We start from the raw sequence: 16,333 nt of genomic DNA on the forward strand, positions 1-16,333 counted from the left end.
GAAAATGAAGTACTGTATAGCTTTAATAATGTTTTTAAGTAAATAAGTTTAATTGGAATAACTCAGCAAATATCTACTGTGTGTTCACTCTGTGCCCAGTTTCATACTGGGCTCTGTGAGGTAGTCAACTGTAAGGTACAAACTCTGGACTTCAAGGGGCTCATATTCTGATAGGGAGGCCAAGTATCACTGAGTGAAACAATCAGAGAAAAAAGCAAATGTGCATACAGGTGATAAGATGGTGTAGACCTGCAGGAGAGCTGAAAACTGCTGGCCAGGGCAGTTTTGGAAGGTGGTTCAGGAGGGAAGTCTTGGTTTGGATATGAGCGGACGAGAAAACACTTTAAGCATGTTTCCTAGGTAAGAATGAAGAAGTTTGTGGGGGAACACTCTGAAGAAAAACAACTTCACTGGGATCAAAGGACCGGAGCCTGAACAAGATTCTTGGGGTAAGGATGTGCTGAAAATGTGTTTATTAGTCAGCTCAGGCTGCCACAGCCAATACCACAGATGTGGAGCTTAACCACAGAAGTTAATGTTCTCACAGTTCTGGAGCCTGGAAGTCCCAGATCAAGGTGCTGGCAGGTCTGGTTTCTTCAGAGGCCCTGCTCCTGGCTTGCAGATGGCCTCCTTCTGTTACTTACGCAGGCTTTCTCCTGAGGACATACAGAGAGAAATGGGGGATCTCTGATGTCTCTTTCTCTTCGTATGAGGACACTAGTCCTATTGAATTAGGGTCCACCCTTATGACCTCATTTTGCCTTAATTGTCCCTTTAAAGGCCTTATCTCCAAATGCCGTCACATTAGGGGTTGGGGCTTCATTATGTGAATTTGGTCCGGAGAGGCACAGTTCAGTCTTATAACTGTGTGCATGTGCCTCAAGAAAGCTGGGTGTGTCTGGGCAATGTGGGAGGACAAGAGGTCTACCATGGGATAGGGAGGGTGGCAGGGCTGGAGCTCTGAACAGACATTGACATGAACTGAGCAAATGGACATAGAGGACATCAGAGAAATGAGATATTTTCCAGCCAGGAGTTCCTGGCCCACTGGGCTCAACCCTCACAAGTTCAAGTGCTAAAGCCAGATTGTATTCCCTGGAGCACTTCCTGGCTGGAACATCTCCATCATTTCCTGCATTTTTCTGTCCTTCCCTAGCACCTTTGGTCTGTTGTAACCTTACCTGGCTAGCTGCAGGAAAGTGTGAGATTATTATAGAGTTATTTTGCACAGAGCATCTATTCACATCTGGTTGGCTAATGCTGATAATTACCATGCTGGTTACTAAATCTGTCGGGTCTGGGTGAGGTGAGGCGCTACAGCTGGGGCTGCTGTGCACAGCTTTGCCGGCGGAGAGAGAGGTGAGAACAAAAACCAAGAAAGGTGTGCTCAGATGCTTGGGATTGAGTGAAACTGGTTAATTACCAGTCACTTGCTGTCTCCCTGAGTTGGAGTTTCTGGCTAAGGAATGCTCATAGATCAGACAGAATATGACAACCTGCAACTTATTTCCACATTAAGAGGGTGGCAGGGACCAAGATGCAGAGAAAGTGTGGAGATAGCCTCTCAGGTGCCAGAGCCTTGGCCAGATGACTCAGATGGCCTCAGAACAAGGTAGTGGCATTCTCCAGCAGGGTGCAGAACCAACTGGACTCCTTATGCAGAGAGCTGGGGATCAGATACGGCCTTGGAGCAGAGTCTATTTGCCAATAGATGAAGGTTCTTAATCAGGGCCCTAGATTAAGTTTTAATGATCCATGAACCCTCCTAAAGTTGCATGTCAACATGTCTGTATGTGAGTAAGCATTTTTATAGGAAACAGATCCATAACATTTATGAGATTCTTGAAAGGTTCTAAAGGGTCTGTGATCCCCAAAAGGAGCGTGATTATAAACTACTGTCCTAGACCCCTGAAGAAACAGGTTGACATTGGACAGAGCCCTAAGAGACTCAGGGTTCCTAATGATCCTGAAAGTATACTCAAGGGGTGTGTGTGTGTGTGTGTGTGTGTGTGTGTGTGTGTGTGTGTAAATGTGTGTGTTTGTATATTTTTCTGCAAAAATGATTTAGTAATTTTTGCCAGATTTTCAAAGGCGCCCACAACCCTTAAAGGCTTGATGGGGGTTCAAAAAGCCAGAAAGTTTGTCTATGCCTAGCTCTTTCTTTTCAGAGGAAGATCACAGAGACCTGAAAACAGAGCCCAGAGTAGGTCCTGGTAGTTCTGCTCAAAATCCAGGGATAACAGGGGCCAGGGACTGGCTGACTGGCCCTCTATAAAAGAACACATTTAAATCATTTTAAGAGTCAAGGGCCCAGAAGCCAGACTAGTGGGTGATGGTCACAAAAGCGTCAACAGATGGGAAAACAGTCCTAGCTCCTTCCCTCTCCGATGCTTTACCCAGCTTTCAGAAACCCAAAGACCTCACTAATGGAAACTCCGAATTCATTCAGTAAACACTGAGCGCCTACTATGTGCCAGGCTCTATTCTAGGCGTAAAATAAAGGATTTGCCTTCAGAGTGTGACCCACCAAGGCCAGTTTCCTGCCTGGACAGGGGTATTTTGAGTATAGCTGATCAAGTGTGTTTTTCTGGCGCTTAGCATCCCCATTCCCCTGGTCCAGAGAGGCAGAAGCTACCTCCCCCCTCCCACGGCAGCGGGTTAGGGGCGAAGAGAGGGGAGCAGTACCTGTGATCAAAGCGGTGAGGGAGGCTAGTAGGACGCAGGCAGCAGGAGCAGGAGGGCCAGGCCCGACCCGGCCACTGCTGGGGTGGGGACTAGGTGGGACGGGGTGGGGGCACTGCCCGTGGGGACAGGGGGTGGGGTGGAAGCGGCACTGCCGGCAGCCGCCTGGGCCTCTGCGCGCCTGATCTCGGAGCTGCGCTCGCCCGCTCCCCGCCTGCGGGGTCCGTCGCGGAGCCCTGCTCTCCATACTCAGCAGTCCCCGGGAGGTGCTTGGACACGTCCCTAGGCTGGATAAAGATCGGCTCCGCGCTAGATCCGAAGTCGAAATCTCGCCATCAGCGCGGCTCGCGCGGCCGCTATGGCCCGGCCCGGCGACGCCAGATCGCTATCCTGGGGGAGAAACGGGAAGGCAGCGACGCCGCTCTCGCCGCCACCCTTGGTCCTGAGCGCAAGCGTGGCCGCGAGGTCCTGGGGCTCGCCGCTCTCCCCTCCCCCTTCGCATTCCTTCCCTGTGAGGCCTCCCCAGGGACCCCCGCTTCCCTCCTGCCCGGGGCCCCCAGTGCCCAGCCAGGCGCCCTCTCCCCTCCTCGCCAGGCCCCGCTGCCTCCTGAAGGTTACGCGACGCAGTGGCGGGGCGCGGGGGGGCGCCCGCCCTCGCCGCCGCCTGCGCCGCCGCCCACCCCAGTGCCCGCCGCGCCGCGCCGGGCCAGCCTGGCTGCCGGCTGCTACCACCGCAATCCCGGCTCCTAAATCAGCGCGGGGAGGCGCTCCCTCCCCTCGCCCGGCTCCCCGGGCTCCCTGGGCCGCGATTGGCCGCACGGGCGCCCCCCAACCCGGGCCCCCGGCTCCAGCTGCCGCGCCATTGGCTGCGGGCCTCCGCCAGCCTTTACATAAGCCCGGGCGCGCTCGAGTGGAGTTGTATAAAGCGAGCGCGCGGCGTCGGGGCGGGAGGCTCGAGGCCAGCCCGGGACCGGGGCTGGGAGCTAGCAGGCGGCGGCGCCGGCGGCAAAGGCGGCAGCGAGCGCCCGCTTCCCACGCCCCCAGGCGGCGGGGCCGAGAGCGGGAGGATGGCTCCGAGCGCTGACCCCGGCGTGAGTACCCGCACCGGTGCCCCCCACCCTCCGGCAGGGAAAGTTTCTCCAGCTCTGCGTGCCCCCCGGATCCGCCCGCGAGGATGGCGGGGACGCCGCCCGGGAACCGGGGAAGACGGGGATCGCGAAGGCGGCGGCTTCGCTCCTAACTTGCTGGGAGGCGCTGGACTCGATTGGCGCGCGGAGCCTCCCCTGCGGGCTGGGGGGCGAGGCGGGGGCCGGGTTGGAGGTGGCGGAGAGGTGGGAGCCGAGGTGTGGGGGCAAGAGCCCGCAGCTGACAGAGAAGGTGTTGGGGGCGCGCTGGAGGTCAGCTGTCAGGGGAGGGGGCCTCCGGGGCCGGGAGGGGGCGGAGCGGGTGAGGAGGGACGTGCCAGGGTATCGGGAGAGTCTCCCAGTCAGCCAGGCTGAGATCCGGGCCGGGGAAGCCACTGGCCTCGGCCGAGTGCCTACGCTTCTAGGCTGGGGAAGAGCCCCGGGGGCTGGACTCTTCCTCCCCTGGGAAGCCCAGTTCCCGGGCACAGCGCTGGGTGGCAGAGAGCTCCGGGAGCCAGCCCCGCGCGCGGCGTAGCTGCTAGCCGCCTTATGCTGGACGAGGTGTGGTCTTCCCTTCAGGCTGCCTCAGGCAAGCCAGCTTCAGGCATTCCAGGGAAACCGTGAGTCCTCCTCGACCCCGTGGGGGCACTTGGAGGCTTTGATGGGGCAGCCAGGCCGGGCTTGGGGGCATGCCCAGCAATGCAGCGCGCTTCTTTGCAGTACAGTAGTTGGGAGCCCTGGTTAGTCCCGCTTCTGCAGAAAGCAACTCAAGAATCCAAAGTCATACCAGCCTGGATGGAAGCCTCCCAGAGTGGAGGGGAAATTCTCCTAGGGTTGAGAGCCTGGGGGGGCTTCCTCCGGGAATGACTAATGAATATTGCTGCTGCTGCTGCCGCTGCTGCTGGTGATGGTGGTGGGTGCACCTAGTGTGGCTTCTGCACATCTAGGAGATGCTTCAGTTCTCCTGACAGGACACATTCTTGAGTCGTACTTGAGATATCTTCTCGGATGGGTGCAGGACTTTCCACGTGAAGCCAGGTGGAAAAGAAGGGAAGAGGGTTCCAGGACAGGGGACAGTTCTATAGTGTTGTCTTGAGTCAGGGGAGAACTCATGTGGGAAGAGATAAGCGATTGACAGAAATTTGGAACCCAGATGACTTGGGGCTGGAGATGTCCAAGACTGAATTAGAGCTCATTGAGAGAGTCACACAGTACCTCACCCTCAGCCATGGGGGAGAGGTGGAGGCTGGAAAAGTGGGAACATGGTGGCTGTTCCAGCATGGTTCTTGAGAAAATGTTGTCTCTCTCTCTCTCTCTCTCTCTCTCTCTCTCTCTGACTTGGTTAAGAACATCCTTCTGGCAGTAGGTCCTAAAGTCAATTTAAGAGGTAATGAAGAGAGTTGAGGGTCTTGATGATGACACAGAGGACCACAATTAGAACATTCCACTTTCCGGTGGGCACTAATGGACTCTGGAGAAGGTGAAAACTGTGTGTGGGGAGTCGGGGAAACCTGCTTTGTGGCTGCTCATTTGGGGCTGAATCCTCCACCTTATCCCACCCCTGAATGTGGGTGGATGTTCAAACTCCTAGGGTACCTGCTTCAGCCTGGAGATATTTTATGGGGGCTATCAATCCATATCCCAACCCCCAGCTCCATCGTTGTCTGCCTGCAGTCAACATTTTTCTGCTGCATTTCCCAAGACCTTCTCTCCACTGGGGAATTGTGCAGCGAAATACCTGCTTGTTGCTCTTTCTTCCCTTCTCCATCTGGGCAGCACCTGGTATTCTGAATCCTGGTGTTTATTCCTTGGCACCTTGATGTTTGGTTAAGACGTCCTATGGCTGCACAGGGGTGCCCCTGTGAATGTGTGGACCAATTGCCTGTGTAATTCTAGGGAGTGAAATAGACTCTTTTAGAAAGAATACCACCAACCAGGAAGGCAGTCCTATTAAACAGGTTTTGACAGCCTCCCATGCTCAAGCGCTCCCTTGCTTCCGATGCTGAGGCGGTAGAAGCATAAAGGTGGAGCAGACTCCTTGGTGTCCAGTAGGGGGCGCCAAAGGTACCTAGCTCAGGACCACTGACTTTCTCACTTCTTGCCCTTCACTGGCTGTAGCAACTTAATGCTTTAAGGCAGCTCAGCCTACAGCCTTCAACCACCACCATCGTAATTGGAATCCTTCTACCACATGCTTCCTGGACTTCAGGTGGTCCTGTGACCTCAGGTGCAATGGGGCAGGTGCAAGCACAACGTTCCAAGGAGACAGAGCTGGTACACAGCCCCACCCTCTCTCGGGGATCATTCCTTTGTGCTTGGAGCCGCTGTGTTATTTGAACTCTTTAAGGGTTCATGGAGTTCCAGAACATGAGAGCCAGAAGCAAGGAGACTTGGAGAGCATCTCATCCAACCCCATCCCATCCCAACGCTCACATGCATTTAATTCACAGATGAGAAAACTGAAGCTGGATAAAGCCAAGGTCACATGACTATTTGGTGGAAGACATGGAACTAGGTCCTAGGATTCCCAGTGCTCGATTCAGAGCTGTTTCCACTCCAGTGGCCTGCTTCCTCTTCACTATAAAGATGGACATACTTTCTCTGTACAGTAGTCACTCATAGTTATTCACTGACCAGGCTTTGGTAAATGAATACATCCCATACAGTTGGGGAGATTCTCTTTGAATCTGTTTTTCAGAGTGAAAAGGTGAGGAGAAAATACAGTTCTTGTCATGGACATACACAGGTCATAGAAAGTCCTAATTATTCTTTCCCTCCCTCTACAATCTCGTCTCATTATTCCAAGTGGTGTTTTAAGCAAAAGCCATGCAAGTCCAGGTTTCTGTCTGTGCATTTGGAGTCAGAAATGCTGAGTCCCCCACTGTGGTCTTGGAACCCAGGTCTGGAGCACCAAGGAATGCTGGCGTGGGGTTTCTCTGTCTTGCAGTCGCACCATTGCTGGTGAGACCTCCCACATTCATTCTAGATGGATTGGAGAGTTTCCAAAGAGTATTTGCCTATTTCCCCCACCCTTGCTGCTCCTAGCTCAAGGTCAGAGTGCTAGGATATTCTATTTTTGCAAAATCCTTATGTTTGGGCTTCTTGGGTGACCTGCAAGATACTACCATTTCCATTGCCCTTTCTTCTGTTCCGAGAGCCTGCTGTTGACATCTGAGCTGGGCTCTGGGAAAGAGGTTTGCTGAGTGGCGTGTGGGCTGCCCCCTTTGTTCTTGTCTCCCCACCTGGCTTCTTTGCACACTGAATGGACTTCCTCCTGGTTCTCCTTGGAGCCTCAGCAGACTTGGCGGCCTACCCTCATAAGAAACCCACTGCTGCCAAGCCAGAATTCTGAGAGGCGGAATCCTCTTCTCTCCCTAAGGCTCACGAAAGGGATGCTTGTTGCCAGGGAAGATGCTTGAGTCCCCTCCTCTCCCTCATGCTCACAGAAGATGAAGTTGGGCTTCATCTTCAGCGGGAGGAGGGAGGTGGCAGGATCACATGGACTACCTGAGAGCAAAAGCCCCTCTCTTTAAACTGGAGTCTTAAGAGGCTGTGCTTGAGATCTCACCAGCTCCTAGCTTTACCTGGTGAAATGAGCCTGCATTCTCAAGACTTGCTCTAGTTCTGGATAAGACCAGAGGAATATACTTACATAAATTGTGGTTATAGCATAAGCTCTCTGGACTTTTGTTTGAATGCGGGAGTGGGTAGAGAGCTTGAGAAGTGGCATTAGACTATGAGAAACAGGAAGTTGTCCAGTGGGGCTTTTATGAGCCCCACCGGATGACTGACCCGTTCCCCTCTCATTGTAATGGTAAGGACACAGGCTTAGAATCTGGTCTGTGCTTGCTGGCTTAGAGACCTTAAACAAACCACTTAACCTCTGCAAGCCTCAGTTTCCTTCTCTGCTAAATGATGAGGCTGACAACTGTGTGATGAGGGTAGGGGAGCGAAGCTGGAGGGAGACAGTCTTTAGTATTCCTCTGCCCTTGGTTAGAGGTAAAGAGGTATTCAGTTGGAAGGCGATATTATTGCTGAATCACTGGGAACCCCCGGAGTCTTCTTTTTCCCAGAGAGTGAGCCTGAGTGCCCAGGTTTGCACATCAGCCTCTGCTCACAGCAACATCTGGGCTGATGGGCAAGGCCTTCTTCGCAGGGCTCCCTCCTTGCCTCTTTCCCTCCCCCACCTCAGGGTTTTCACTTTGGGGTTCTGCCATGCTTGGGAAAAAGAAATTTTACAGGTCCCAGGATAATTTTGAATGTGATGGAGGGCCCTGAGCTATTGATTCCTAAGGAAGGATCTTTCTGCTGGGAGAAGCCTTCCTCGGAGCCCAGTGATTTAAGAGTGCTGACAAATTCATGCTCACCGAGCCTCCTGCAGGCTGCAGATACAGGCTTCCAGGCCAGCCTGGGCTCTGCTAGGGATTTCTGGAGAGCCTGGCTGGTTGCTTAGGGGACATAAACCTGTGAACTTTCCTTAGGAGAAAGTATGAAATCAATTGGTTCATTATCACACCAAACACACCCTGGACCACTTAGGGCATTTAAGAAATGAGAGATAGCAAAGGACTGAGAGGTTGTCTTTGAAAAGCGTGCAGAAAGGTGTGAAAGGGTTGGGGAAAAGGAAGGGAGAGGAAGACCTTTTTTCCAGTGAACCACTCATGATTTTGACCTTATCGAAGTCCTTGAATGGTGACTACAGGGGTTATTTTGTTCCCCCTCCCAGATATTTGGCAATGTCTGTAGACGTTTTTTCTTGTTACAACTGGGGAATGGGGTGCTACTCGTATTCACTAGGTAGAGGCCAGGGATGCTGCTGAACATCATACAGTGCACAGAACACGCCTCATGACAAGGAATTATCTGGCCCCAAATGTCATTGACACCAAGATTGAGAAACCCAGGACTGGAGCCTCGCAGTACAGAATCACAGCACATTAGAGGTGGGAGGGATTTTGGAAGTATTCTCCTCCAATTCCCCCATTTCACAGCTGACAGCACTGAGATCCAGAGAGGAGAGGGAACCAGCCAGGATCACACTGCAAGCAAGTGGCAGAGCTGGTCTGGAATTCAGATCTGCTCTCTCCTGAGACCGTTTTACCCAGATTTCCCCAGAGTTGTTGTGAAAATTAAATGTGAGCTGTGAAAACAAAAATAAACAGAAAATTATAGAGACTATATTAATATTTCTATTATTAAGAATTGGGAGTTTGGAAAGTTGTATTTCTGGCTATGCCACTGACTCATTGTGTAATATTGAACAAATCATTCTCCCACCCTCATGCCTCTGTGAGAGAGTGTGTGTGTGTGTGTGTGTGTGTGTGTGTGTGTGTGTGTGTGTGTGGTGGGGAGGTGGTCTTAGCAAAATATATATATATATATATATATAATAAATAATCATTCTCTTTAGAGAAAGGTCCAAAGATTTGCCCTTCAAAAACCCTAGGCACTTAAAAAAATAAAAATTTTCCTTGAAAGAAATCATGTTGACTTCGTAAGAAGCAAAGCGTTTACTTCTTGGAAAAATTCCAGTACCCTGGCCCTGTAAGCTGGTTCCAGCCCAGGAAATCTGATCAACATCCGGAGGAGAAACTGATAGCTCCACAAATGACAAGAGGCTGGATATGTTCCCTTTCCCTCTGAGAAAAGGAGATGGCGACTACTCCTCCATCCTTTCCTGCTCAACCCTCCTGGCCCAGAAGTTCTACAAGGAACTTCAATGAGGGATGGGAAGGCGTGTCATTAATTAGTGAAGCCTTGTTTACTTAACAGACATATTCTTAAACAGCTCTTCCAAGGGACATTTTGACATATTACTTTAATTAGCTACAGAAGAATTGAGAGTGCAGAGAGTGTAAAATGACCCTCTCTGTTGTTTCCAGTTACTCTTATCTTTGTTTGCACCCAACAAGTACAGTGACAAGGTCATGGGAATCACTGCTGAGCTCTGGGAGTGTCCCGGTGACCTGAGGAGGGACTGCAGGGACTGCTTTCTTTCCTTACATCAACCTTCACCTACCTAGGGAGCAGCCACCTCGGTGGAGATTCCTGCTTTGGCATTCCCGACCTCTATTGATATAGACCTGTCTTAAAGGAAGCATCATGTTGTACAAATTTTAACACAGCTCTTAGGAAGGGGAACAGGCCTGGGAGCTGGAGTTCCCCTCCCAGAAGGGCAGAGGAACTCTTGTAGGATTGGTGGGAACAGCCTTAGTTGGTGTTTTTCACATGAGGTCTGACCCTGGTCTTGTCCTCCTTGTGCTCAGGATCGGAGGTAGGAAGTCACTTGAGGCTCCCCTGAGAGGACTGAGGTGACATCCCTCCCTTCCCACATGGAAGTGTCACTGTGTAGATTCCTGCCATGAATCTTCTACTTGTCCTGAAACAGGTCCCTTAGCCTCTGGAGGTCAGTCACTGTAATCAGAGGAGCTGGGTGGCAGGCTCTTTCCATCACCCGCAGTCTCTTCCTCTAAGGGGTGGCACATTCCCTTTCACTCTAGTCTCTAAGAACAGGCTCTTTCTTAGAAATCATCATCATGCACCTCTCATCTGAGAAGCTGTGTATATCCAAAGAGGCTTTTTCAGGTGGGGAAATAAGAGTCCTCAAGGAGAAATGCTGCCTTGTAAACAGTATGAGGGAGACACTGTCATTTGTTCTCAGCCACAAATTCAGTGCCTAGCATGGCACTTGGCATGCGGAGGGGTTCAGTAGGTGCTTGGTGGGTGCACAAATGAGTAAGTGAATGCTGGTGGCCATTCTGGGGCAGGGGTGACCCTTGGTATTCAATTGGATCTCCAAACCTGCCTTCCATCTAGCTCCTTCCCAGAGCCGGCATGAGGACTATGTAAACCTCCAAAGGTCGCCTAATCAAGCAGCACTTGAGGACTCCAGACAAGACCCACTCCATGAGATGGTGGCTGGCTCTGAGCCTGGAGCAAGGCTGTTTCTCTTCCTCTTTACCTCCCTTTGCTGTTCTCCCTCTCCTTCCTGCCCCCTTCCCACCTGGCTGCTGCGGGGAAGCTCAGTGCAGGTTTACTTTGCTTGAAGCTGATAGACTACATGGAAATTTGGACTTCCACTGGAGACAAACTAGGAAGTAAATCACAAAAGGATATCTGGGAGGATGCTTTTAAATAGCAGGGTCCATGAATGCATTTTAAATTATTTAGGGAAAAACTTGACCCATAAACTATTAGGCCTGGAAAAGGATTTCGGAGGTCATCCAGTGCCCCACCCAACCCCTGCCCCAGGATGTTCAGATCCTCTCTGTGATACTCTCACTCACTCTTCAGAAACACGGTCTATCCATCCTGCACACTGCTGCTTGAAGTCTAAAATGCCCTTTCAAAAATGCAAGTCTGATCCTGTCTCTGCCCGACTTCAAAACTTCCCACATGTTGTGACTCCAGGCTCCTTACCGTGGCATGGCAGGCTCTCCAGGTCCCAGCTGCTGCCCCACACAAGACTGCGTCTCCACCCCGTCCCCACTGTCCCCTCTTCTCTCTCCCTCCACCCCATAATCCAGACATTGCACTCCAGGAGCAACAAATGCATCCACAGCATGTACCAAGCTGTCTCACATGCATGTTGTTGATCCATAGGTCTCCACCATCTACAATCCAATTCACCGTCTTCAGGGAGTCTTTTCTGCCTGCCCTTCCCACCACCTCCCTAGTTAATCCCACCCTCCTATGGCCTATGTCTAGGCTTTGTACCTGTTTCTTTTTTTCTTTTTTCTTTTCTTTTTTTTTTTTTTTTTAGATGGAGTTTTGCTCTTGTTGCCCAGGCTGGAGTGCAATGGCATGGTCTCAGCTCACTACAACCTCTGCCTCCCAGGCTCAAGTGATTCTCCTGCCTCAGCTTCCCGAGTTGCTGGGATTAGAGGCATGCACCACCATGCCTTGCTAATTTTGTATTTTTAGTAGAGTTGGGGTTTCTCCATGTTGGTCAGGCTGGTCTCAAACTCCCGACCTCAGGTGATCTGTCTGATTCAGCTTCCCAAAGTGCTGGGATTACAGGCGTGAGCCACCGTGCCCGGCCTACTTTGTACCTGTTTCTACTCTGAGCTTATCCCACTGACTTGTGTCTTACCCCTGATAGACTGTAAGCTCCTTGAGGTCAGGGACTATGTCTTTTTCATCATTTCTAACCTGGCCCATAGGCATCTTCTCAATGTTTGAAGAATTAATGTGTATAGCATAGCATGCTAAGGGGTTCTGTGCTTAGGAAGCAGTATTTAAGGAGTCAAATAACTCCATCAGGGTCCCCTAGACAAATTAGTTACAGAAGCAAACCTATTCCTCAAAGTCTTACAGTCCAGAGCATTCCATTCAACATCTGGCAACTACTCCTGGAAGGGGAGCACCAAGCAGGCCTGGACTCTGTCACCTGAGACGCATTCATGCATCCCACAAACATTTATCATTAGTAGTAATAGTGTGATTATTGGTACTGTTACCTACCACGTGTGGACTTTCTCTCTGCCAGGCATTACGCTCAGCACTTAACACACATCCATCTCATTTCATTCTCACAACAACCCGATAAACATTATTTCCCATTTTACAGAACGGGAAGTCTGAGCAGTTAATAGTACCTATTAAGAACCTGCTGCGACTTCTGCATAAGGCTAGGAGATTCCATTTGTCCTCTCACTTTCAGAAACACCATTTCATTAGCCCACTGGCTTCTGTGGCACTTCCTCAGCTGGGTCCCCTGAGGTTTTGTCTGCCTTTTTCTGGAGCAAGCCCAAGTCTCTCGTCTATGAGTGCTGCTGCAGGCAGTGTCTAGAACTGTCTCCAGGTAGAGGGGAGGAAGAGGAATTCTTACATTTTCTTCATGCTGGGGAAAATGCATGAAACATGGCACCTTCTGCGGGGTAGGGAGTTGCAGAGGTCTGGAGTTTGTCTCTTAGACTGGCAATACAGAGGACAAGGGTGGGGGACAGGGTAGAGAAATAGAAGCATTAGAATGTATACTAATGCCGTACATTACCAAAAACTTCATCTTGTTCTCAGCTGTTTTCCTAGTGCCCAGAGTAGTACCTGACACAGAGTAGGTGCACAAGAAATAATGAATGAATAAATGAATGAATGAATGAATGAATGAGTGAATGAATGAATGAATGAGTGAGTGAATGGTGGCCTCTAGTGTTCTCGCTCACTTGGGCCACGGTATTTGCCACCTAACTGGCTTCTTTGCTTCCAGCCCAGCTTTCTCATGACCTTCTCCACACTGTATTGACAGAGAATTCCTTCTAACACACCACTCCAGCCATGGCATTCCCTGGCCCAATGGGCCTGTGTCACTCACGAGGCTTCCAAGATCTTTTCCAGCCTCCTTTGCTGCACTCCTTCCCACCAGGTGTCCTGCCCCTGCCCTGAGTCTGCCCTGCAGAGCCTCACTGCACTACACAAACCTGCGCATCTCCCATGCACCTGCTCCTCTCAGCCTGGAACACTCTCTCCATCTTGTTCCTCTGGGCTGCTTGGCATTGTCTCTCTTAGGCCTTCCCCAGCTTCCCCAGGCAGAGATGGTTGCTGCTTTCACTGTGCTCCCATCTCACTTGGTTAAGACAAGTTTGATATCATGAGAGAAACTATTCAGTATGGTGTTGAAGAATTCTGGAGCTCGTTTGCTTGGACACACATCCTGGGTCCACCAGGTACTAGCTGTGTGACCTTGGGCAAGTTACTTACCCTCTCTGTGCCTTAGTTTTCTTATCTGTAAAATAGGGACAGTCATAGTTCTTCTCTCACAGGGTTACTATGCAGATTAAGTGGGTCACTCATGTGAAGGGTTAGAGTAGTGTCTGGCACATGGTCAGCGGTAGATATGTATTATTATTGTTAACTATCCATTCTTCGTATAGTACTTGCTATGCAAAATTGCAATTACGTGCCTCTCTGTGTGCCTGGTGTACAGAGTCCATATGAAGATCCACACGACCCATTCTGAGATTTAGGAAGGAAGCTCTGACAGCATGTGGAAGTGGGAGGAGGGGAGAGGAGAGGCAGAAGCAGTTAGCAGGTATTGCTATTGTTCAGGTGAGGGAGAAAGGGGCAGATCCCCCACAGGAGGGGTGGAAAGACTGAGCAGCTTTGAGAGAGATTTGTGAAGCACAATTGACTCGGGGATCCAGTGGGTGTGAAGAATGAAGAGGCAGCAGAGATGGTGCCAGATTTCCAGCCTGAGTGACAGTGTTGGGGTTTGAAGGGGCCCAGCGAATAGCGTCCCACTCCCCGACTCAGATTCAGGGCCAGCTAAGAGAAAGGACAAGAGAGGTGGGGCTCAGGCAGGTGGAGATGGAAATGCCGCCTTTATTCCAGAGGCAACTGCCTGGCAGGCCAGGCTCCTGTGTGGGGTCCCTGGGGCTTGCTGACACCTTAGCCCTGCCCACTGCAGGCTTCCCTGTGGGTGGGGGCAGGGTGGAGCCTGCCTGGCCAAGCTCCACACATGGCAGAGTGGCCCCTGCAGGGAGGCAGGGCCAGAGAGGGCTCTTCAATCCCAGTTCTTTCAAACTGGCCAGTTCTTTCAAACTCCCTCCCTTGGGAGAAGGGAGCAGAGTAAAGAGGGAGGCCCAGGATGTCTCTCTAGCTAGGGTTTCCCCATCTCAGCACTGTTGACATTTTGGGCTGAATAATTGTGGGGGCTGTCCTGTGCATTGTAGATGATCAACAGAATTCCGTGCCTCTACCCACTAGATTCTAGTAGCACCTCTTCCCTGGCTGTGACAACCAAAAGTGTCCCCAGATATTGCCAAATGTCCCTGGGGCCAGAGAGCAGCAAAATCGCCGTAGTGGAGAACCACTGCTCTAGTCTGATGGAAGGGCCTTTGACTGGAAACACGCAGTGTGGGAAAATGGGTGCTGCCTCCCAGCTTATAAGCCAGGTGGTGGGGTCTGTAGATAGGGAAGGACAGATTGGGTGAAGGCTGGGTCCTCCTGACCTTTGCAGAGTCGGCTCTCTCTGTTTTTCTTTCCTTCCTGCTCCTCCTCCTGCCTCTCCTTGCCCACCTAACTTCATGGCATCCTCTGAGTCCAGCTACAACCCCTCCCTCTAGGAAGAGCTCCCCAGCTCCACCTACTAGCTAACTTAGATCTCTCTGTGCTCCCTCCTCCGCAGCACCCCTCACCCTGTACTGCAAATGGTGAGCAGTTTTCTTGCTGTGACCCTAGCACCTAGCACAATGCCAGGGTCATCGAAGGTCTGCAAGAAGTGTTGTCGCAGGTGAAGACCCAGGGCAGCTCCTGTTAGCTCTTCTCCAGTGTTGCTTGAGTGCCAGGAGCTCTTTTGTGGGTGTCTTTGTGGAGCTGGTGGCCCAGCCTGTGCCAGGCAGAGTGTTCCTGTGGCTGCCTCTCTCCTTCATGTCTCAGCCCTCCTACAAGTGTCTGAAAGGCTGTGTTTTCTCTGCTTGTTCCCAACATCGGAAACATTTAGGCATCTTGTTTTCGTGAGAGCTTGGGGTGTGACCTTGGCTCTTTCCATAGTTGCGAAAGAACTGCTTGCCCCGAAAATTGCCCTGGAGGCCTCTCCCCACAGCTGCCTGACCCCACGTCAGAGAATCCAGGTTGCTTGGTTACCGGTTTCCAGGCCCAATTCAGGAAAGTCCTGAGGCCACAGAAAACTGAGTTTGGCTACATGGAACCCACAACTAATGTCTAAAGACTATCTCACCTTTCAGCTCTCTGCGTCAAAGAAGGGGAACATGCAAGTTGGCTGCCACCTGCCTGGCCCTGGAGAGGCCTTCCTTGTCACTGACTTAACCCTTGAAACCGTGGCCGGTCATATGATCTCCATGGCACAGATGAGGACACCAAAGACCAACAAGATCGAGGAACAGGTCCGAGGTCATGAGCTAGGCTGTGGTAGGGTTGAGATCCAAAGCCAGGTTGCTAACTCCAAACGTTGGTCTCACTCTTGTTTTTTTTTTTTTCTTTTTTGAGACAGCATCTTGCTCTGTTACCCAGACTGGAGTACAGTGGCACGATCTTGGCTCACTGCTGCAACCTCCACCTCCTGGGTTCAAGCGATTCTCCTGCCTCAGCCTCCTGAGTAGCTGGGATTACAGGCGGTGCCCCTTACCACACCCAGCTAATTTTGTTGTATTTTTAGTAGAGACAGGGTTTCACCATGTTGGCCAGGCTGCTCTTGAACTCCTGACCTCAAGCAATCCGCCTGCCTCGGCCTCCCAAAGTGCTGGGATTCCAGGCATGAGCAACCATGCCCGGCCTCTCTCTTTATCTCTCTGTCTCTTCACCTTGCTGGGAATTGTTCAAAAAGTTTGCTTATAGAGCATTTTTAAGAAATTATTGCCAGGTACGATGGCTCACGCCTGTAATCTCAGCACTTTGGAAGGCCAGTGTGGGAGAATTGCTTGAGCCCAGGAAGTTCGAGATCAGCCTGGGCAACAATAGCAAGACCCCATCTCCACAAAAAAAAAAAAAAAATAGCCAGGAGTGTTAGCACCCAACTGGAGTCCTAGGCTACTTGAGAGGCTGAGGTGAGACAATTGCTTGAGCCCAGG

General features: G+C 51.4%; 1 protein-coding gene across 2 annotated transcripts in view; it reads left to right on the top strand.

The window, feature by feature from the left end:
• Positions 1-3,398: 3,398 nt before the first annotated feature.
• Positions 3,399-16,333, top strand: part of CRTAC1 (cartilage acidic protein 1) — a 164,453-nt gene continuing 151,518 nt past the window's right edge. For both annotated transcript variants that reach the window (XM_003904095.5, XM_009215109.3), the window contains exon 1: positions 3,399-3,773. In XM_003904095.5, the coding sequence (XP_003904144.1) occupies positions 3,750-3,773 (24 nt within the window). In that variant the 5' untranslated portion in view covers positions 3,399-3,749. The remainder of the gene's footprint in view (positions 3,774-16,333) is intronic.

Source organism: Papio anubis, chromosome 11 (assembly GCF_008728515.1).
Source record: "Papio anubis isolate 15944 chromosome 11, Panubis1.0, whole genome shotgun sequence".
Classification (NCBI taxonomy): Eukaryota; Metazoa; Chordata; class Mammalia; order Primates; family Cercopithecidae; genus Papio; species Papio anubis.